The 23,689-nt window shown below is 38.8% G+C and overlaps 1 protein-coding gene across 4 annotated transcripts in view; it reads left to right on the top strand.

Annotated features, from left to right (window-relative positions):
* Positions 1–23,689, top strand: part of LOC137446378 (nesprin-2-like) — a 190,285-nt gene that overhangs the window by 30,771 nt on the left and 135,825 nt on the right. For all 4 annotated transcript variants that reach the window (XM_068148919.1, XM_068148917.1, XM_068148916.1 and 1 more), the window contains exons 8-32: positions 1,182–1,378; positions 1,875–1,975; positions 2,676–2,777; positions 3,534–3,671; positions 4,574–4,738; positions 5,779–5,891; positions 6,519–6,675; positions 8,086–8,182; positions 8,347–8,534; positions 8,661–8,825; positions 10,055–10,228; positions 11,962–12,120; positions 12,359–12,532; positions 13,590–13,724; positions 13,881–14,036; positions 15,053–15,264; positions 15,566–15,641; positions 16,556–16,674; positions 17,084–17,207; positions 18,076–18,233; positions 18,681–18,828; positions 19,664–20,262; positions 21,042–21,221; positions 21,646–21,796; positions 23,301–23,459. In XM_068148919.1, the coding sequence (XP_068005020.1) occupies positions 1,182–1,378; positions 1,875–1,975; positions 2,676–2,777; positions 3,534–3,671; positions 4,574–4,738; positions 5,779–5,891; positions 6,519–6,675; positions 8,086–8,182; positions 8,347–8,534; positions 8,661–8,825; positions 10,055–10,228; positions 11,962–12,120; positions 12,359–12,532; positions 13,590–13,724; positions 13,881–14,036; positions 15,053–15,264; positions 15,566–15,641; positions 16,556–16,674; positions 17,084–17,207; positions 18,076–18,233; positions 18,681–18,828; positions 19,664–20,262; positions 21,042–21,221; positions 21,646–21,796; positions 23,301–23,459 (4,147 nt within the window). The remainder of the gene's footprint in view (positions 1–1,181; positions 1,379–1,874; positions 1,976–2,675; positions 2,778–3,533; positions 3,672–4,573; positions 4,739–5,778; positions 5,892–6,518; positions 6,676–8,085; positions 8,183–8,346; positions 8,535–8,660; positions 8,826–10,054; positions 10,229–11,961; positions 12,121–12,358; positions 12,533–13,589; positions 13,725–13,880; positions 14,037–15,052; positions 15,265–15,565; positions 15,642–16,555; positions 16,675–17,083; positions 17,208–18,075; positions 18,234–18,680; positions 18,829–19,663; positions 20,263–21,041; positions 21,222–21,645; positions 21,797–23,300; positions 23,460–23,689) is intronic.

Here is a 23,689-nt window from a genome sequence, read left to right as displayed (position 1 = left end):
CCAAGGAGTACATTAGTTCTAGAGATCATAGTCCTCAATTCTAAAAGGATGTTTCTTTATGCTCTGTTGATTTCAGAAGAGGTAGTCACAGTGTACAATCTAGAACAGATGCAGGTATTTCTTGCAAGGGACAGGCTTTACATTTTCTTCAAGGGCTACTGCTTCACTCAGTTTCGAATATGTTTTATACGGTAATGTCAGCCCTTTCTCTCTAACTCTTTGTTTGGTTTATGTTCTAATAACATTCTACTAACATTCCATGATGTTAGTGGGAGATAAAGGCCTTCATCAGCTCATCAGACACTTTCTGCCGGACTAAGTTTCCAGTTACAGAAATTTCTCATTTAGGTGTATTTTAGCAGGACAGGATTCGTTGTAATGTAAAAATCATCTCTCTCCCTGTTTTCCTTATGCTTTTGCTTGTCTTTCTTTTTCAGCAATATTGCTGTCTGCTCTGCAGCATCATTTCTGAACTGTTATTACATTTGATAGTGTTGTTGGCAATGCATCCTATAGCTTGTGATAAAAGAAAAAAATCTTGTAAGCCTTGGCCCATTGTCCTGTAACTTAATTTGATCACCTGAAAGCCCACAGCTTTTCTGTGCTGTAATGTAGTCTTACAGGCTGTTTCTGGGAGGTTATCTCAGCAGTCACTGTGGCTTGCAGATCTGGGCACCTTGCAGCACTGCCTAGGCATCATTTAATAGGTGATATTTTAAAGATGCTAAGGTAAATAGGAGAAAAAGAAATATTTTTTCCTGTGGATTTTTCCACTTTAAAAGTCTGGATTTTCTAGAATGCAAAGGTGATTCCAATACTCAGTGCCCTTGCAAATACCTACATGTTCTTCAGGGCTTTGCTGCTTGTTTTTCCATCCCATAAAACACTTAGATGTTGAGCATAAAGGTGATACATAGAAAAGATATCAGATCAGCAAGGCTTTGTTATCAGAACAATACAAGATTAAAACATTGAGTCATTTTGCAATGGCATAAAAATCTGTGGTTGGTAGTGGGGGCTCTATTGTTGACTGACTCACCTTCTGCAGAAGTTCAGTTGGAAGGTTCACTGTAACTCCTTGGATTTGGTTCCATTTTATTGAATTTATATTCTATTTCTAAATACTGAGTACATCTGATAAAACAGTCTGTAACATTTTGTTTCTAATAATTTTGGGATAGGCATGGCTCTATCAATGTGGTTGATTTCAAGTCAAGCTGGCGAAGTGGACTGGCTTTTTTAGCCATCATCCAAGCCTTACGACCAGGTCTAGTTGATTTGGAACAGGCAAAAGCTAGAAGCAATAAAGAAAACCTGAAAGAGGCTTTCCAAATTGCAGAACTGGAGCTGAATATTCCACGGCTTCTTGAACCTGAAGGTAAATGATCTGCCTTTTTTTGGAATCTTCATTATCAGGAAAGGAGATTAATATAACACTTTGTGTGGACTTGTAATATGGGAAAAAGTAAGCCTACACTTGAGTTTGAAATGGAACATTGATACTTATTGTCACGCTCAAACCTGAGGTTCTTCATTTTGTGACATTAACCATACTCAGGATTCATAGTGCTTTTGAACTGGCAGCAAATGCAGAAACAATATGCAGCAGAAAGGATATGAAACTTTCCTGTTCAGGGGAGAAACTTTGTCATTAGTTAATCATGTTATATTAAAATACTCCGGGGGGGGGGTGGGGGGGTGGGGGGGAGGAAGTGTTCATTACGTATTTATTTCTGCCAATGATATGTTAACTGCGCTGCTGCAAAATAAACATGTTTATGGTAGTTTGTTTTAGTAACTGCAGTCTAGCATGTAATTACGTGATCCGGCCTCGAAGGCGCATAGTTATGTAAATGGTGTGCTTGCTTTCCTAGATGTTGACACTACGAATCCAGATGAAAAATCAATCATGACTTATGTGGCTCAGTTTTTGCAATACTCCAGGAATTTGTGTGAGTCTGAAGAGGACATGCAGGTATGTCATGTGGCTCATCACTGAGCCATTTGTATCAGTACTTCCTTGGCCCCGTTTTTAACCTGACTTAGCAGATCCCCCAATTCAGCTACTGGCAGGGCTGAAATGGCTAAAACCTTTTGATACTCCTGTGCAGAAGTGTGATAGATTTTTGCTGGTACAGGTGAAATTGCAGGATTTCTTGATTATTTTTTTTTTTCCCCATTCAACCATTACAGAGAACATTTTCAGTCCTCGTTCTCTTCACATTTGCTCTATGGTCTGTATGTAAAAACTAGGGTAGAGGCAGATGGATTTGCAAATGTGCAGGACAACCAGCTTTAAATTTAATAGCTCACATGTAAAGTGGACAGAAGTTGTCTATCACAGATCACATCAGCTGCAAGTTTTCTGTTCTCTGTCTTCTCCTTTGCCAGTTTATGTATTAATTGATTAATCACGTATCTCCATACTGGTAATCTCCTTTCAGCAGGACTGCAATCAGGGTCTTTTTTGAAATGCCATAATACATCAGGGTGCCCTTTTTCTATAATAGTGTCTGACCCAAAAGTCATTAAATTCCCCAGGAATTATTGTTTGTTTTTCAATAGCTTTGAACAGGGTTTGTCCTGTGCTCAATGTGTGTTGTTTCATGGCACAATGTAAATTGAAAACAAGGCTTGCAAAATGGAAAAATTAAATTTTCTGCTCTAATTACCAGGAGAAAGTAAGAGAGGCCATGAGCTGGTTGGCTGCACAAGAGAAGAAGTTAGCAAAGTTGCTGGGTGACACAGAGAATGAAACATACTACCAAAAGTACAAAGTAAGTTGCATTTCACATTAAACTCCCTCTGTGAAGAAAAGCGATGTTTCTGAGAATGTTTTTGATCTCCATTGCCTAAATTGAAATGTTAGATAAACTTTTAAACTAGATTTGGAATTCTGACAATAAATTTGGTAACTGCCCTCATGTGACTGACGGAAGGGTTGGGTAAAATTCTTCCTGTTGGGAAAATGATACATGCTGCTTAATTTCTGAGCACAGCAAGTCTTTTTTTTTTTTTTTGTTTTGGAGAGGGTGAAACTGTGTCTTTTAGTGAAATGACTTAGTTGAAGACTTGGGCAAGATTCAAGCACACAGTCCATTTACAGCATTACTTTTGCTATTTCTGTGACAACAGTAACAGTAGGTTTTACCCAACTGATGTTGTAGATGAGTAGTTGAAATGTTGGCTATAAATTGTGTTGAAACTTCCTTTGGTTTACACTGTAGCCAGAGTTTGTAATAAAATACCCCATGGAGCACTGTGAAGGCAGGAATTTTCCCTTTCTCTTGGTGGGAGGGGAATGCTGTGTTCCTACTGCACTGACATTATATTAAATGCAGATCTTGCTAGCGAATGACTCCTATAATTTCAGCCCCAAGTACTGCCTGTCTTTCCTGCTATCTTGCCTTTCCATGCATTGCACCCTTTGAAGTTAATGGCAGTCACGTCAATGTGTTGGAAGGCACTACTTGGCTCTGTGAGCTTCCATCTGAAGTCTTCTTTTATGAATTGCTCTTCCTTTTTATCCCTAGGAAATGATGTCATTTATGGAAGCATATAACCAAGAAAAAAAAGCCTTTCTGCCTGTGCTGTCATCAAAAAGAAGTGAAGCTGAGCTGTGCAAAGGCCAGCAGCAGATGCGTGAAGAGTGGGATAAACTGATCTCTCAGGTCAGAGGCGTTTCTAGCTCACCTCATTACCAGTGTGAGTGTGTTTGATGAAGAAGCCTAAGTCTACCCCCATGAACTCACACAGGGAGAAGTGGGGAGTTGATGCTTTATCTGGATGAATTAAAGGGGTATTGATCCTGAACCTGAAGTGCAGACAAACCAAGTGGTGTACAGTGCTCAAGAAGAGACAGAAGGTGACCATGTATTGCCCTTCTGCCTCCTTCTGTATATCAGGACTGAGACATCTGCAAAAAAAAAATGCCTGCATTTGGTTATCTTTCAGTACTGCTCTGATCAAAATTTTTTGGCTTATTTATGCTTAAAAGATTCTTTTGGGATGTAATTATGGCTCAGATAGTGATGCATCTGGGAAAAGTATGTTAATATATTCTTTCCCATGGCATGGATAGTGATGTAAGATCTGTGATGTAAGATAGTGTAGTAAGATCGTGGTGGTGAGTGCTTTGTAATAACATTGGTCCCTCTGCCACAAGTGGGGATGTACTGGGTCTTGCTATTAGTTGCTCTTTATGAAGAGATGTTCCTCTGTTTGCCCCATTATGGAAAGCTGTCCAGAGCATCCCTGTTTCCTCTCTATTTTGCAACTAGTTTACTATAAATTTCTCTGTTGCTGGGCCTTGAGATGGTCACTAGCCAAAGACAGTAACTGCCATATTTGCTGCAGTGCTGCAGACTGGGGAGCGAACCTGGTTCTCAGGTAAATACAGCTGATTTGCAGCTGACTTCACCAGAAGCTCCTTTTCTGAATAGTGACCATTTGTGTTTGTTTTTTTTTTTAATAGGATGTCCAGAGCATCAGCTTATAGAGCGTCTATCAGCATCTTAGGTATGGGGAACAAGACTAACAGTGAGAAATTTAATCACTTGTTTTTCTTTTTAAGATTAATGAATGGAAAGTGAAGCTGGACCAGATGTTGCCCTCCCCTCTGGATAGCATTGAGGCTTGGCTTCAGGAGGTAGAACATCTGCAGGCAGAAGATTTGCCTGATTTGCAGGACCCATTTAAAGCAATGTTTGTCTTCAGAGAAAAAATTGTAATATTTAAGGTATGCTGATCACAAAGGAATGTTCGGCTTCAATTTGACCTAGCAAAGAACTTGTTACGAAATTGCTGTTTGACGTTTTGGGAAGCGGTGAGGATATGTTTGTCTTCTGAAGATGAAAAGCTCTTCTGAAGATACCTTTGAACAATGATGAGTTTAATTAAACAACCGTATGGTTACAGTAACAACTGTAGGTTTCTGACTTCACTGGGGTGAGATTAAATTTGAGTACCATCTGAATGAGTAAATTATGATATTCTTTTCATGTGGTTCCTGCAACTTTTTTGTTTAAGTAATAACACAGGGTAATTGCATCCTTATCTTTAAATCTACGCTTAATGCAAACCTCTTGAGAAAAGCACTTAGCTCAGGGTTACATTCCAGTAAGTTCATGAAGTTTGTGTGTTTAAAGTTAAGTATTTGCTGAATCACCATGCAATTTCATTTAAAGAAGCAAGAGGTATTTTGATACCTTGGTACCATGCAAGTTATTAATTCTGATCTTGAAACCTTTACACTGATAATAGTTTAAATGTCCTTTTGAGTTTGAAGACCCAACGCCATCTAATCAACTAAACCATGGCACTAAATGCCTCATCCAGTCTCTTAAACACGACTCCACTACCTCCCTGGGCAGCCCATTCCAATGGCCAGTCACTCTTTCTATGAAGAACTTCTTCCTAACATCCAGCCTGAACCTTCCCTGGCACAGCTTGAGATGGTGTCCTCTTGCTCTGTTGGTGGTTGCCTGGGAGAAGAGACCAACCCCCACCTGGCTACAATCTCCCTTCAGGTCTCCTCTGAGCCTCCTCTTCTCCAGACTAAGCAATCCCAGCTCCCTCAGCCTCTTCTCATGGGGCTTGTGCTCCAAACCCCTCACCAGCTTTGTTGCCCTTACTTTCATTGCATTTTAGTAGGTAAAGGCACTGGAAGATTGTCTTGTGCTTGATGAGTTTTTAGTAGCAGCCTCCCTAATGGCAGGTGACTTGCAGATTCTCAGAGGAAATACTTTATAATTAAAATGAATGGCTTTTTCTCCCCAGGGCTTGATGGATTGTTTTGATTGTCACTTGGACACCCTTCAATCATTTAAGAATGAAGATGAGAAGAATATGCCACTAGTCTTGCCTGAAAAGTTAGACGAAATGAAAAGAAGGTTGTGATCCTCAAATTCTCTCTGCTTTAGCCATTTTGTATTCTTGTTCTACTATAGATTTGCTCTACTATTCTGGACAAAGCACATAATTATAATCTATGCCTTGCAGAAATAGAGCATTTTCTGCCTAAGCACAAATTGACTGTTATGTGGAATAGGCAGGTTCATTCAGTGGTCCACTGAATGTCTGACTGTGTCTAGAAACTCATTAGGAGGAACTTTTCAGGTGTCCTTTGGTAGCATGGAGAGGGAACACCCACTGGGGTAGGAAAGACAGGGGCATGGATTCTCTAATTTTAGTTTCCACCTTTTAAAATCACCGAGATCTACAGGTTGTGCATTCTGTTGGAGGGTATTTTTGTAACCTGAGACCCTTTGACATACAGATGGTAGATGCCCATGTTCTGGACATTTAAGGCTTTTCATAAATTGAACAGTCAATATTGGCTCCTTATGTTGTTACTCAAAAACCCAAGCTATTGTTTTCTTTAACATTTTCTCCTCTCATAGCAAAATAATGTTTATATATATGTAATTCTGAGTTTTTGGGCTAAACCCCATATGCATTGATGCCTTCTATATCCACTGATTTTTGAGTCAACTTATGGAAAATTCCACTGTTTGCAGATTCAGCAGTATTTGTTTCACAAGCTGCAATACCTTTCTTGAATACCACTACAGTCTGTGCTCAGCTATTGCCAATGAGGTGATGTTAAAGCTAAATATCTGGGACATGAAATATGGGACAAAAGAGTCTGTTGAAAAACTGCTGGAAAATTGGAATGTAAGTTCAAAATGTTTGCATTGCACTCCGACAATAATTCTTCCTCACTTCTCTTTAATTCAAACTTGTGTCTGTTCTCATCTCAAGATACTATGGTAGCTGGTGGAAGCATGGTAGACTTGTGAAATCTGGGATTTGTGCAAAGCAGGACAAGTAGATTTTCTTAGAAGTTTTCTTTATGCCTTCCAACTTCCTTTCTTCAGCTTGAAGAAAGAGTGAGCTGTGACTGTTTGTAATTTTCTCCCTTTCTTTATTGGGGAGATTTATTTTGTTCTCAGGACTTTTTATAGGGCTAGCAGTAGCAGCCCTTCCCTAACTCAGGCCTCTCTGAGGTGGTTCAGTGGTTGCTGTCTTAAAAAACAACCATTACCTACAGTGCTGGCAGCCTTTTGCTGTTGCCTCATCCTTTTCCCACTTCTTTACCTCCATATGCTTCATGCTGTATCATGGATTGTCTTATTTTTCATATTTTGAGCTTAGCTAAGCTTCGGGGCTCAAGTTATTAAGATGACATCATGAGTAGACCTATGAGAGGGGATAGGTTGTCCTACCCTAAATAGTGACAAAAATGCATCAAGAATAGAGGCAGAGAAATTAAAATGCTGGTACCATCAGTTTTGTCTCATCTCTAGTTGATGGAACCCCCTGGAATTCCATCTTAGCAGGCTTTTTGAAGAGTTTCTTGGAAGCTTTTCAGAATGACAAATCCTTAGATTAGTGGGAATTTCACTAGCATGAGAACTGTGGAAGCAGGAAGCAAGAGACTGTGTAAAATACATGTTTTCCTGAGCAGTGTTAACCTTACCTTGTGGTAGGAAGGGATAGGATAGGATGCTGGATAGGATGTTTATAGGACTGGGGAGCTCTGGGGTAAGATGCAGCTCAGGGGAGCCAAGGATCAGCACTCATTCCCTGTGTGAATGTTGAAACCACCTCTGTTCCCATTTCTTTCTTTCTTGTCATTTCTATCCCCAGTTTGCATGTTGATCTGTGGTAGGAGCTAGGCATGTCAATATTTCTGTGTGTGCAGGGAAACCTACCTTACACTTTTCATCATTTTTTTTGACTTCCATGATTAAACTCTGCCTGACTCATTCTAGATGCCATTTCTCAATATTGCCCTAGGGCCTTAACTTTTTGAAATAAACAGACCTGACTCATGCAGGGCTTTCACTCAGACTATGGAATTCAGGAGTTAACATTCTCATTTAAGTTATTCTCTGCACAAGCAGAAAATAAAACAGGTCTAAAGGGTGCAGATGAGTTGCTGGATGGGCTTTGCTAAATTTACATTTAACCTGCAGGTCACAGTCTTATATTTAAAAGAAAATTGTATCCTAAGCTGCATTTCCTACTTTAGTTCTATGTGGGTTAGTGTTACCCATACCAATTACTTTTCACTTTGGGCAGAATTTCATTGAAGAAAAGAGACTTGAAATACAACTAGAAACAGCTACTCACATCTGTGAAGATCTGAAGAACAAAAACATAAGCAATACTGGCTTAGGTAAGTTCATGCACATAAACTGACAAGACGACCTCTATTTTGAACTGAATTGATGTGCTCTCACCAATTTTAATCCCACTTAAGTTTTGTGTAAAACACTGTTTCTCTGTAGTTAACTTCTCTGTTTCCAAGTGTGTAATGATATTCTCTATTGGATGTCCTAGCTGGAAGTCCTCAAGATATTAGCAGACTTTTTAAGACAGTGGAGTCAAAGATTTCTATGTGCAGAGACTATGTTTCCAATGTAAATACAACCCTGCAGAAAGTCTTGTCTTCCTGGGGTAATTATACAGAAAACATCCACTTACTAAAGACATGGCTGGAGGAAAAACGAAATGAGCATCCAAAGGAGGTACGTGGAAGCCTTCTGTAAGCAAAGCATTATGCACAACAGTGGTTGTTGCTTTTCTGTTCCTCATTTTTGGAAGTAAACTTCTGGCAGGGTTCTACTATAAATTATTTCAATGCTTCTGTCTAGATCCCTGCTGAGATCCTGGCAAATTGGAATTCAGTTCATGGTTCCTTAAATGAAGCTGGGAACTATCTCATTGAAGTCAGCAAAGAGCAAGTTGGGTCAAATATTGCTAAAGAGCTGAAGAAACTGAACAGGAGATGGGCAAAGTTCATCAAGAGGACACACTTTGTAAGTTACGGTTTCATATGACATTTTTACAATACACCCTTTAAATTAATATTTTCTAGTCTTATCAGCTTGCTAATAAAATATTAATAAATCTGGTAGTTAACTGAATATTGCCAGTTTTAGAACAGGAACAAAAGAGGATACACAGAGGCTTCCCATTAAGTCTTTGTGATTTAGTTAAATTTTTTTATGACATGATGGAAAATCTTCTTGCAGAATAAAGCTCTTTATTCAGTTTTAGAGATGAGAATAATTAATTTGTTAGGAGATTGTGAGCCTTGGATAAATTTTATCATGTCTAATACAGCTAGTAATTGTTGCTGCACAGATATATCTAGGTTTGTGCAATTTTACACCAGCTCACTTGACAGGTTTTTAGGCTGTTGTAAATTTCTAAGCAACCTGCTTAATGTTATATTTATATTACATTTCCTAGAATGCTTTCACAAGAATGACATTTTTATTCTGCCTGGGAATATTAGAGCTCTTATTTTTCCAAGTTGCATGTTTAATTTATTAAAGGTACTGCTGTGACAATAAACCATGGCAAAAAAATTACAGCGTTGTTGTAGGAGATGAGCTTAGTGAGAATGCAGGAAGATCAAAGGAAATATGTTCCCAAGGATAAGGCAAATCTGCAGTTTCCTAGAAAAACCCATAGTAAAAATGCTTTTAGGGAGTATATTCAGAAAGCAGAGATAAAGAGGCCCTTCTCACCCTTTCAACAGCTTAAGGACCATAGGAGTATATCTGGCACTGCTTTGGACATTATGGCCATAGTATATGATATTTATTCTTGTATATAAAAGGACAAGGGCAAATGCTCAAGCTCTGGCCTGAGACTGTCAATTCCATTAAACTGTTAACATGCTATTTGGGCTGGATTTGACCAACAGCAGCTATTGTTCTCTTGGAGAATTGCCTGGCATCACCTGGGGGATGCTGCAGCCCAGAATTATTCTCCGTAGTAGTGTGGCTGTAGCTTCTTGCTTATAGGGGAGGAGGTGGGCTATATGGGCACAGGTTGTACCATCCCACCTACTCTCAAGATTGAAGGACTGAACCTCCTGTGGTTTGTTTGCCAGTCTGTTTGACACTTATTTCTCCTTCAATTCTTGTTAGGTGCAGAAGCTGTAAAGTAGCCTACATGGTGACTGTGTTACAGAAGGGTGGAGAAACCCATGAACTGATGACAGAAATTAACATCTTACTCTGCTCTTTTTTTATAGCTTGATGAAGGGAGCACAGATGATGCTAAAAAGACCAAGGAGCTTCCAGGAAGTCTGGAGAAAATTGAAGAGCTCCTCAGAGGAGTGGACAGCTGGGCAGCAGAGACTGGACACCTGCTTAGTGAGATTGGTTGTGAAGGTCCTGTGGAACCTGAGAAGGAGGAACATTTGCAGGTGAAAATGGAAATGCATTGCATAAAGTACTTATTCATAAGATTCTCATTTTTCAGCATGGATTTGTGGTTGGGATAAAATGAACTGTTAACAGTGAAGCAGAAATTAATGTGGATTTTGTGCTGTAACACTAGTGAAATATCAAGGCAGCTCTAGTGTTTGATGTTATTTCCTAGTATTGCTCCCAAATAAGCTATAAATGAATCTTCCCACACCAGTATGTACAGATGAAAGGCAAGTGCCAATGAAGTGCTGTTGGTGCCAGTGATCTGCAGCTTGCTCTTGAGCTACGCTCTGCAGAGCAGCATTTGCAGCAGATTGAAACTTTGCAACGTGCTGAGTTGAGAATTTCCTCTGGTCATACAGTACTTCATCTACATCATCAACCCTCCAGTGCAGGGAGAAGGTCTGGGACAACTTAGCTGTATTCAAGGTTTACCTGTCAAAAATTGTAGTACTTGAAGTATTTTCAGCAGTATGCTGAGTAATTTGTGTGTCTCATCTTATAGGCAATTGTTCTAAACAACTAGCACTGATTAATTTCTTGTTACTTCCACTAGTGTCTATATTGTTTCCCATGTCTCTGTGTCAGGGATTACTGTTTCCCACCCCAGCAGTTGGCAGGTGGAAATATGTACGTAGAACTCAGCAGCTCCAGTACAAAGTCTGGTGTGTTTTCTTCACCAGCCAGTGAAGGTGAGACTAAACAAGCTTTGTACTGGAGAAGGTGAAGCACTGTTTGCTGTTACCTTTCACAATTTCTACAACATGGACAGTGTCATCTTAACAGCAGGAAGGTGACCACCAGAAGGTGATTTTATTGGAGCTCCTCTGTCTAAATGCTATAATTAAACAGTGATCTTCTTTGGTATATTAAATCCACCTACAATAACTGTGAACCCGAATTAGTGTTAGTTTACTTTTGGTTTGTGCCTTTTTGCAGTGCATGTAGTTGACAGAATTGGGAGTGTGAGCCTATGAAAAGAATCTCTTAATCTTTTCGTAATTGGAGGCATATGTTTGTAAACTAAGCCTTATTTTGACAATAGTTTGTTGAAAATGATGAAGTAATACAGCCTCCAAAAATGTCACAGGTTTTACATCACCATGCCTGTAAGCAAAAGAGATCAGGTCACTTACTACCTGTGGTACAATAGGTTGAGATCCAGAATACAGCACTAATTATCATTAGAAGAATACTAACCGACAGCTTCAAACAGGAAAACATGCTTGAATATTCATTGGTCAAAACAGCTCTCATAACGACATTTCATGATAAATATTCAAATATGGCGCACTGCTTTCGCATGCTAAATACCCAGCTGCTTCCTGCCTTTTAGTTCCGAATACCAAGAAAATCTGAGCCTTGATACATGCTTACTTTAAGATGACTTCATGATCAGACAATGCATATCCAAATGAGTGGTTTGCACATTCATTTGGAAAACATGTTTAAAAAATACTAATGGGCTCTGAGGCAAATCCATGGGAGATACCACATTGACAGAAATACTGTTTCGGGAAGCAGAATCCCCTGTGGATGGCAGCAAATTTCTTTTCTCTACACAAAGATGTTGCAGTGCAGTACACTGACCATAATCAGAATATAAGTTGTTTTTTTTTCCTTGATCAGATATGGACCTCCCATGATCAGTGCTGACTTTTTCATTCAGTTCTTTTAAACAAAAGGGCATAAATACCTTAGTGGCTTCTAATGCTTTTCATTTAACCAGAGTTTGGCTGCAAGGGGGATCTCATGCCAAGAACAAATTGTGGCAGCAGAAGAGATACTGCAATCCCTGGTGCAAAATGCTTCAAGTTGGACGTCCCAACAGCATTCTCACACTACTGGGCTGCAGGCACAAGTTAAGGAAGGCAGAGAGAAAGTAGAGGTACTCTTTTTTATTGTTATTGTATTTTATACATGTATCTCTAATTTTAGCTTTATGTGATTAGGAAGAGTCACAGTCATGTAAAATAGAAGAGGTTTTATACTGTTGGAGTCAGTCTCTCAAACTCTCAGTGGAGCAAGAACTAGAACTGTGCAAAGATCACTTGAGTGCTGTTATGAAGCAACAGATGTAATCACTAGCACTTACACATGTTCTGAAAAGTCTTTTTTCTTCCAAGGCTCTCATGAGCGACATGAACAACATCTTGTCCAAATCTGAGAAGAAAGCCTCAGAGAATGAGGCTTTGCTCAGTTTTGAAGAATACCAGAAAGAACTTGAGGCTTCCATTTCAAAGGCTGTGCAGCTTATCAGCCAAAAATTAAGTCCTGAAGAATGTATTTCAAGATACAAGGTGAGTTTGTTTTCTGAGACAGATGAATTTGAGTTTTTCTCAGTGCTATTTAGCATCTAAAATCTGAGGTACCACTAAGAACAATATCAGATTAATTTTTTTGGGTTGCTGTTTATGCTTTTCTCAGCATTTTGATGTAGCATTGCCAGCATATATTAACTTGGCAGACAGTTTGAATGAAGAAATGTAAATTTGTGTGGCAGTTTGTTCAGTTCCCTGTCTTAACTGAAATTACCCATCATCCCATCAGAGCTCATCATGTTCTGAACTGCAGCCAATTTTTTTGCCTGATTAATAATTGATTTGCCCATCAAGTCACACATGCCTGAATTCTTGGGCAAGTTTCTAAAGAATTATTACAAATACTGAATCTCCCTTTTCCCCAGTGGTAAAGAAAACATCTGATCTCAAAATCTGAATCTCTTAAAGGGGTCCTCAGTAACGTATCAAAAATGGAAATGCCCCAAATCTGTGTTGCTTGATCTTGCAGGCTGACACCTGGGCAGCCCTGTGCTAGGAGCAGTGCAGAGCCTCACTCCAAGCTGCCTCTAACCAATCAATACCCACTCCCAACTTGGTGTCATCTGCAAATTTGCTGATGACTGACTCAATGCCCTCATCCAGATCATCAATGAAGATATTAAGCAGGGCGAGGCCCAGCACTGATCCCTGGGGGACACCACTAGTGACTGGCTACCAGCTGGATATGGCACCATTCACCACCACTCTCTGGGCACAGCCCACTAGCCAGTTCCTAACCCAAATGATGCAAAGTTCAGGGACCTGATCTCTCTTCTTTGGTACCAAATTTGCCCCTAAAAGAGAAGTTACAAAACCAGCATCAGTCTTTCTCCAGAAAGAATGCATTGATGCTGTTTGCAATGTTTTGCAGATAAGCAAGGATGGGAAATACCCTCTTTCACTCAAACAAGGGCCACCACAGCCCATACATGCAATATATAAATTTTTTTATGTGTGGTTTTATGGATGACATTTTATTAGGTAAATAACCTGCATTCAGTTCCGTTTATTTTTCATTATGATGCTTTTCTTGCAGGAAGCTTTTAATGCTCTGGACAACAAGGTTCTTGACAAATTTTTGAAAGCAGCTGAACAACTGAAAAATATTTCATCTGATCATGAAAAGATAGTAGTGGAAGAAAAGAGTAAAGATGTTCGCAGAAGATGGGAGGTGAGATAATACAGGAGGGAGAATCCACTGTCAGTTCTTGTTAGCCCTGGCATCTTTGAAAAACAATTGTTTTGTCTCAGTATGCTCTGAGTTTTTAATGTACTTTGTAATACTGTCTCACTATCTCACAGGAATCATGTGTTTTGAATTTTGCAGGCAGCTCGTCAGGAAATTATGTCCTGTGTCCAGCTTCTAGTGGAACGGGAGAAAAAGAAATTCGCTACAACTTTTAAAAAAATCAATAAACAAATAGGCAAAGAGAAGAAGCTCCTCAGTATGGATAAAACCAAAGGGCTTATTAAGGAACATGAGGTACTTGACACTCCTTTTCTGCTCACCTACCTTTCTTTTTGAATGCTTTGTCTGCCTTTCTTGCTCCTTCTTAGCTACATTATTGCAGCCTGTCGTTGTGGAGCATGGACCCTGTGCTCGTTTATGTAAACACAGAACAAAGAGGCCGACAACAGTATTTCTTTATCTTTTTTGACTGCAGATACTGGTGTCCTTGTGGACTTCTAGAATTACCTCCTTGTTACATAGATGATATCTTTTGCCCTTTATGGTTTGTTTCTTTAAGACAACCTTGAAGTAGTAGAACAGATTTAACTGTGCAGAGTGTGAAAATAAGAAATGATTGCATGGTTTGTGACTCCTTTGATTTGTCACAGTTGCATAGACTGTGTTAGGTGTCTTCAGGTGAAGCAATGAGTTTTACGCTTCATTGCTTCTAGCATTTTCCTTCATCCTCCTCTTGGAGATACACTGATGCAGACAGTTTTCTGCTTAGAAGGGTAAGTAATTGCTCTTCTGATGAAATTCTCATCTTTGCTGAGTTCAATGGAATTTTACTCTTTGCTGCTCATGGGTTCATGTTCAGCAAATATTACATAAACAAGAGGAAAGAGAAATAAGTGTTCTCAGGTGCATTCCTTCTGCTCATATTTTTGTTAGGTTTTTTAGTACATCTTGGTATCATCTTAGAAAGTATAATACTTGATGGGGAATATTTTAAGTAAATTCTCCTTTTCCTGTAGTCAGTGTGAAGAGAACTTGAGACCAAAGTAGCTAAAATACAATGAATTTCAAAATCAAGCAAGAATCAGTACAGTCTTGTGAATGTAGCTGGGAATCTGTTGCTTCTTTCCTGGCTCTATTTGAAAAACAACTGGGGAAAAAAGACATGTTTCTCTCCTGGTTTGATAGCTTATACTGTAAGTCCACTCATCTGAAAAGGCAGTGAAAATTGGAAAGAAAAAAAACAAACATGGGAATAATTGCAAATAGTTACGACTTAGCATGAGTTTATGACATTGTTTTTCTTTATGTAGGCCTTTTTTTCACATGAAGGCAGCCTGAGTGAACTTAGCAAGTCTTTAGAAGACCTTAAAATACTGGGAAGACTATCAGAAGAAACTGTTGCAGACATACAGACACTGACTGCAGACTGTGAACAAAAGCTTGGAAAGCTCCAACAAATTGTGGCAGATACTTACATGGCCCTGCTGTCTCATGCTGGCAAAGGACAGCCTTCTAAGAAAGAGTGGGTGACTGAGTGCATGATGTGTTGTGTCTTCAAAGAAATCACATGCATGCATAAATTTTGTGATACTGTAATTGGTGTACTACCAAGTGTATTACTGTGTACATTACCATGGGCAACTGTACATTTAACCATTTAGTATTGAGTTCTTTAAACTGGCAAGTGCAATGTTTGATTACTCTCTGTCAGGGTTCCCTTCAAACAGCTGCACTGGTTTTAATCACTAGCCAGGATTTCTTTCTTTCTGTTTGTATTTCAGTTTTTATTTTTGTTCTTAAGCTGAAATGTCTTTAAACTTTAGGAGCTCCGTTGTTGCTTCTGAAAACAGAGGAGAGCCTGGTTCTTCTCAACAAACTGATATCCTTTCAGAACAAGAGGTAAGAAGTCCATACTTAACTGTTAGAAAGTGGTGCCTAGGAGAGGTCATTAGCAAAGGGAAAACCTGATTATTTCTGTTAATATACTTAGTGTGGTAGGCATCAGGCCTCTGCTCAGACATTATTGCACTTCGGATTGTAGGCTAAGTAAATATTAAATAGTAACATGCAATGAACAGCATCCTGAAGACATATTGGACTCCAACCTTGCATTTTATTTTGCTGAAGAGTAGTTCTCATCTCAAAGAGTTGTGTGGAGCTGTGTTCAAGTACAAATGCCCCCTAATGGCCCAGTAATACATACAAGTTGCAGGGGACAGAGAGAGGAAAAATAGCGAAGGTTTGGTGGCATCTTCTTTAAAATAATACAAGTTGAAAAAGAACATATACATATGTTATCTTCTTAGAAATAATTTCAGAACTACAAGATACTCTACAGTTTATCATCTGGATGCCACAGAAGATGTCTTGTTTAAGATAAACACTCATGCAAACACGGCTGCAGACAGCTTCCAGACTGGTGGTTTATAGGAAAGGACTCGCTGCATTTACGTACAGTTCAAAGATATGTAGGAATTGACTGTGGTGAAAGGAGATCTTTTATAAGACTACTAATAGTGTCCTTGTGCTTGCTCATTGGTATCTGTGGAGCAAAAATTTGTACAAATAGATTGGGCTGTCAAAGACCTAGTAGCTGTGGAATGAGTGAATGACCTGGTTGAAGGTGTTCAAAACTTTGCCCTTTCGGATCATAACTGACATTAAAGACACCTTGTATTGATGAATGGTATCTCATCTCCTTTGAGACTCATGAAGCAATGGCTTCTTTCAGGAGTTCACAGATGTCTATTAGTCTTCACTATGTATGGATACAGCATGATGAGGAGGTCACTGTTACCTTTATTTTCACTTAGGCCTCAAGATCTGCTGCAGATACAGTTTTGGAACCAGATGTGAAACATCACAATGGAGAAAGCTGTGCTGAGAAATTTGAGGAAGACAGTGATTTGTCCATACCAGCTTTATTAGAGAGGTAAGTTTTAAAGGGTAAAATGCATGCATATTAAAGAGATGCTACTATGCTAGACAATCATATATTAATTTACTATATTGAACATTGGGTGCACTTTTGCTATATAAAATTCTGTTCTTGTTCTACTACAGCTGACTTAATATTGCTATATAGTTGGTTTACATTCATAAAATTCACCTTAGAGAGTGCAGACATTCACACTAGAAAGTGAGCTGGCAAGCAAATTCTAAGGTCTTTTCTAGGTTGCTCATTTATGCCATTTATTTGGGAGTTAAAATAAAGAGTTTAACTACATGTAAGACTGTGCTTATTTATGCAGTAATGTATTGGTCAGCAATTCCCATATCCTCCCAATTTCCATTAAATTAGCAGTAATATTCTCTCTCAAAATGATTACATCTTTGTTTAGCTATAACACACAAAGAAGTAACCTGGAGGAACTTCTACAAATCAGCAGAGATAAAGTAGCATCTGGATTTACTGATGAAATAAAAGGCACTTCATGCTTTCAGGATAAGCTGCTTGAGCTACAGGTAAGCATTCATCTTGAAAAAAAAAACATACTTGGTCCTTAAATTGTTATTTGGTCATGTAGAGCCCTCATCTCTCTGTGCTATGAGTATTGCCAAGGGAAAAAGAGCATCCTTACAACTGCATTTATTGGAAGTAGAGGGGAAATCAAGGGTTTAGCATTCAGCAGACCTGCATTCCTGCTTAGCAGTGGAGTTTTGCTAGTGTTCCTGAAAGAAGAAGTTGGCAACTCTTGGATTGTGATCTGCAGGTTGAAATAAGTCTAATGGAAAAAAAATAACAACGGAAAGCAACTTTTTTGTCAGCAGGAGTGGTAAGTGGTGGACCATGGTCAAGGCTGGAAGCATCATTAGAGTTGAACCATCAAGTGGCAGTGCTGTATGTGCAGAATGAAACTGTTTCAGGGCTTATAACTTAAGTTATATATATATACACCTTAAGTTTGTGAGAACCTTAAGGGAATGGTAAAAGGCACATAATTTATTACTACCTTTTTTTGAGTCCTTGCTTGAAAGGAGCACAAAACTTACCTGGCATCTCAAAACTTGGTTCAATTCTATGTTTGCTTTTTGCTCTTCTCAACATAGTTAAGTTGAGATAGTTTCCATTCATTCTTGTAGTGTAAATGGCTGAACTATGTTTATTGAACCTTTCATAAAATGTAATCAAGACATGTGTGTGACATGGAAATCTTAATCATAAAATGTTGGTAAGAGATTTGTGTGCAGCTACAAGGGAGTCTTCAAGAAAAAGAAAGTGATCAATATTCTTACTCTCAAGTTATGTTTTCATTTCTTCTGTAGACACTTTTGTGACTAATTTTATGAGTCCAGAATCACACTGATGCAATTAGCACTGCATATCTTTTAGGTGATAGAGAACGAAGCCAATTCTGGTTGGACACAACTGGAAGACATGTCATCTACTTTAGAAAATTTTGTGGATGAAGTGCAGCTGGCTTCTATCTCTGAGACAAAAAGCAAACTAAAAGGAGAATGGGAAGGGCTTCAGGATATTATAAGTACCAGGTATAAAATAACACTTCATGATATTGGCTGAGGAAGAGTTTGTTGTAACTAATATGTGTATTGTGAAGGGAATGGTGTGCGTTACAGAATGCGTTTGCACATTTTTAACCTTAAAAACAAATTCATTAAATGAAGCTTTTCTTTGTGATTGATTCATATATTCATTGCAGATGGTGTGAATCTCTCCAGGAAGCCAGATATTTGTGATTGTTCAGTATTCCCAAGTTTACTGTTATTTTCCTCAAACCTTCAGTTAAATTCACTAAGATTCATAATACTTTTCTTACTAATCAATTAAAAAAAACTCCTTTGACCTCAGGAGGGAGGAGGAGGGTTAGATCTGTTAGACACTGAATTACATTAACTCTGTGCCTTTTTGTCCTGTAAAATGTTGAGTGTTTTTTCATGCTTGCTTTTCCAGTTCATGTTTTGTTACCTTTTTTGTAGAGCAAACTCTTTAAGGACTGCTTTGGAAATTGTTTTGCCAATAGAAAATGAATCCATTCTTCTGTGTGAATTAGATGAGCGGCTGAAGAAAAAGGATATCCAGCAGTTTAATCTGATGAACAGTGATCTTGCTTATAGGGAACTAAAGGTAAGGGAAAATGGAGAGACCACACCCTAGCCAGAACAGTTTTTAAAATGTCTGAGAATTAGAGAACCTCACAGAGTTTTCACTCATGAGTTTGGAACCACTCACAAGACTTCCAAACCTTCTAAAGTCTATAACAGCATTTTACTCCCAGCTGAACACACTGACAGCTATGCAGGACTGAGAGTTTTCATGTGTCTGCCCTTGGCTGTCAAGCAGGGTTTAGTTCTCTCAAGCTGTAGGGCAGAGAGCATGTGTGCTCTTTGGCTGAAATGACTTTTATTGGCTGGAAGGACCCTGAATTTTATCCCAACATGCTGCACATTTGGTGTTTCACAACACTGACACACTGCTGTTTGTCTGAGGGCTATAACCAGACAGCATGCAGATTTTACAAGAGCTTTTTTTAACAGTGTGGAAGTCTTCTCCAAAAGTATATCATTAAGGCCTTAAAAGATAGCAGAGTAACAAACATCTGCGTGGCTACCTGTGCTCAAAATGATTTCCCACTGCAGAAGCCTGTAGATTTCAGACCCAGGACTCTCATCATCTTTCTTGCCTTCTGGTCTGATTGCTGGAAAGAAGCTTAGGCTTTCAGCAATGCTGACCAAATTCCCTCCGTGTGTGGAATACCATTTTATTTGGTTTTTGCCTTCTTTTTCCTTCCCTCCACTGTAGTCTGGAGTAGGAAAACCAAGTTTTTCTTTCTTAACCACCCTGTTTTGTATACTGACTTTATTGGTAATACAATTTGGTTTTCGGTCAGAGATTCAGCTTAAATGCTGGATAGTGGTTTTCTGTCTCTTGTTAAAATTGTAGGTTGTTTTCTTAATTTCAGGAGCTGCGGAGATCCATATTAAATCAGATCGAAGTGTGCAAACAATTGGAACACCTAGATAGTTCAGCAAGAGATGAATTTAATCCAATAGATCTGCAAGCTGCAAGCAAAATTATGATTTACTATCAAAACCAGCTTGAAGAAATGAGCCACAAAATGCAGATCCGGGAAACAGTCCTTAAAGATCTGGAAGCTTTTATGGCCTCATTGAGGAGGATTCATTCTTCCATCAAATGTCTCCCAGGTTCCCCAGGCCAGCATGAAATACAGAGAAAAATGTTGCAAGAAGCTGCACAAGAAGTTTCTCGTATCACAGAACAGGCTAAATGTTTGGATGAACGCCTGAAAACAGTCGATATCTGTTTGGAAGATGCTGAATCTGGGAGAAAGACTTGCTGTGAAAACCTTCTTCTGACTTTATCTGAAGAGCTAAATGTGACTTACAATCCCTTAAGTGATCAGATGCTTGCAGATGAGAAAGACTTATACAAGGTTTTTTCCACGAAAAACAGTGAACTTCACAAAAATATTCAGGATCTGCGTGGCAGAATTGACAAAATAGGCTTGAAGGATCCAACAATTCCAGCTCTTCAGCAAAGGTGAATTCTTTTTTAAAGCTCTTTTAACTCATAATTTCAGTGAGCTCAGAGGGTGTGTGGCAGCTTCTCAGTAGAGCGCTGAAACCTGAATGTGTCTCGAAGACTCTGTGGAGCATTGAAAGAAGCTGTAAACTTGCATGTTTTATTCTTTCTGTCACAGGAAAGGAAACCACCTCCATTTTTTCTTTTCTTTTGAACTCCTGTGTACAGGTTTATTTGAAATATCACTGTCAGAGACAGGTTTTCTTGCTGAGCACTGATCCACGTGATCTGTAACTGCAGTGTAGAAGCCTTGTGTTATTTTCCCACACTCTATGAAAGTTGTCTCTGACACGATTTATATGTCTCAAAAAAAGGACCTGTCTGCAGCCTTGCAAAGGATAAAGTATTCACTAATGTTTATGTGGAGGAAAAAGGGAGAGGAGAGGAGTTTGTAAGCTGTGACCATTTTTTGAGTTCTGGAATCCCACACTATGGCAGAGTATCCTGTCTTAGACCAGAAACCACTTACCTTTTAAGACTAAATACTTCACTATCTTCATACAGACCATTTGCCATTAGGTTTTTACATTACTTTCTCAGGGCTTAGGTCAGCATAACTCATCTGGAGGACTGTGTCAAATTGCACAAACTGAAGATCAAATTAAACTTTTAATGATGTCATTTAGTATTGTCAGTATGTGCAGCTCAGGATGAATTTCGAGGAAACATAATGACATTGGGGGAAAAAAATTCAAATACTTCAGTATGAGGCTGTATTTAATTTTTTTCTAATAAAGGGTAAAATCATTAATGGAATTGGAAAAGGAATTGGATTGTGCTGCCGCTGAAATGAAACCTATGCGAGAAATTGTTAATAAGCTGCCACAGATCAAAGAAGAAAAAGCAGAGGAAGCAAATGAACAGTGCAGAGAGACAGAGAGATTATGGGAGGATACAAAACTCTTGCTTGCTGAATGGTAAGGAGAAAAGCTACATTTTAAAAGTGGTATTGTACAAGTAAGAAGTTTGCTTGTAAAATGACACAGCAAAGAAGCCTTAGTAAATGCAATACTCATACAGTAACAATTATGATGCTATAAACTGTCTTAAACCCCAAAATTCCATGCAAAATTTTGCAGCCAAAGCTCATGAATTTTTTCTGGTTTTAAGGCATCTCATAATTTAGCAGGTTTATAGTGATGTGTTTGGCTTCATTGTATCTGAAATTAAAATCTGGCTGCTACTCGGGAAAGATGTGTCTTCTGTATTGGCTGTGAATTACATGCTAGCACATTCAAAAAGAAAAGTGAAAGTGAAACAAGTATAGGAGAAACAGACCAACAAGAGGTTGAGGCTGTGGTTTTAAGCTTAGGCCATAAATAATGCATCTCTTTTTAATAGCCAGGAGCAGTGTGCAAGGGCTCTGGAGCTCCTGAAGCAGTATCAAAGCTGCAAAACTAGTCTGACCACCATCATCCAGAAACAGGAGATAGTGCTCTCACAGCAAACCTCTTACATGGGGAAGGATAATTTGAACAGACTAATAACAAAGGTGAGTAATAAATTACTGAAAAGGAGAGGCAAGCCTTTCCTGGGAGCATTCAAGTGTAGGTTTGCTTTTGTACACTCAGCTTTCAGGGCAAGTTTTAACACATTGCTCTCATGTAGCCTTCCAAAAATACAGTTAGGGACCATCCTGGTTTTGTCGTAAATTGACATTTGGCTTAGTGACTCAAGGTCCTCTTAAAGGAGAGAGATTAAAAAAAAAAAAAAGGGGGGGGGGGGAAGGGGGGAGGGCGAACCAAAACAACAAAACCCCAAACATAACAACTGTGATCTAAATTATGAAATCCTATCCTAGCAAAAACACATGTTGAATTCAGCCCTATTCACCTATACCCTTTAGAATATTTACATACTTTCTACCACATTAAAAACTTCTAGTGTATACTCTCTAAATACAGAAACCCAGCAAATTCATTTGTTGCTATGAAGATACTTTAAACCATTTAAAGCAAAAATAGCAGGTAATGTACCTATTTGGGGCTGCCTGTTTCTCTGCTGTCACTGTAGCTTCTAACCAAGATTTTAGATCCGTATCCTCTCCTTGCTCATTTCACTGGGTCAAACGCAAGGGTGCAGGGTTCGTTGGCACAGTGCAGTGCTGTGCAGAGATCTTCTCCTGAGCAGGGAGGATCAGGAATCGGATCTGTACAGCTCCTATAACAGAGGAGAATCTCTGCCTTAATCTGGTTTGTGAGGATCGCTCTGCTGTCCCTCCCCTTATGTCAGTGGCTGCCAGTATCTGTGTGCAAAGAGGTGATGCTTGTCTCTGGGAATGGGGAGATTTACTATCAAATTGCCTAACACTAGAGGTCAGTGTTTCTTTTCCAGAGAGCTTCCGTGTTGCTTGTAAACACTGACATTACAATACAGCACAAAGAAGCAGACTGGTGTTTAAACAGAAAGCAGGAAAAAGGAACATTTCAGTTTCTGGCAGTGCCATATTTGATAATGGCTGTGTTTAAGTAGGATTTCAGGGTTTTTTTTGTTTGTTTGTTGTGTTTTGTTGTTTTTTTTTTTTTTGTGGTTTGTTTTTTTGTTTGGTGTTTGTTTGTTTTTTTAAGTAGTTCAAAACCTGGGGATCAGAATGCCAGGTTATATTTTTACAGTTGTAATAGTATCTCAGATTATTGTTTTGTTGTGTATTGTTTATTGCTGTAACAGTCATTCTGTGTGTGGATGTACAGTGCCATTGGATCTTGCAATTACGACTTCTAAAGAAAACCTCTTAGAAATCTATTATCTGTGTTTCCCCCTCAGCTGTTTTGCAGACAATAAGAGCATGATATGGATTTCTAACAGGGAAATGTTCCTCTCAGCATGACGAGGATATAACACAGGATACATCGCTAGTCTCATTGCAATATGAAAAATAGATTGTTTTGTGTAACGGTGTTGGTTTCAAAAGAACAGCACATCAGTTAAAAATGTTGTGCTGAATAATCAGTCATAAAAACACACGCATAAATACTCATTTGCTCTCTTTTTCACAGATTGAAGAGGCAAAAGAAGAGTTTAATGATCACTCTGAAGATGTAGACAAAATAAATCAGATCTGCAAAAACCTTCAATTCCAACTCAATAAAATGAGAAGCTTTGAGGAGCCTCCATTCGAGAATGAGGCTAACATTATTGTGGACAGATGGCTGGATGTATGTAAAAAGTAAATTATCAGGGTGGTCTTATCTGTTATGCATTATAGTAATTGATTCTGACATGTGTGTAATATTTGAAATAAATTAAGTGCAATGTGGCAAAGATTCTTAAGAGGTAAATCCAAGCATTTACCAGAGCAAAGCTTTCAGGTTGTGTATTGGTGTAATGTTTCTGATCTCTCAGGTAGTTTACATCATGGGCACTCATCCACAGTGAATAATGCCAG

The sequence above is a fragment of the Melanerpes formicivorus genome, unplaced genomic scaffold, assembly GCF_026170545.1.
Source record: "Melanerpes formicivorus ecotype bairdi unplaced genomic scaffold, bMelFor1.0.p_v2 SCAF_17, whole genome shotgun sequence".
NCBI classification, from domain to species: Eukaryota; Metazoa; Chordata; class Aves; order Piciformes; family Picidae; genus Melanerpes; species Melanerpes formicivorus.
The sequence above is the reverse complement of the archived record's forward strand: the minus strand, read 5'-3'. Positions and strand labels throughout refer to the sequence as shown.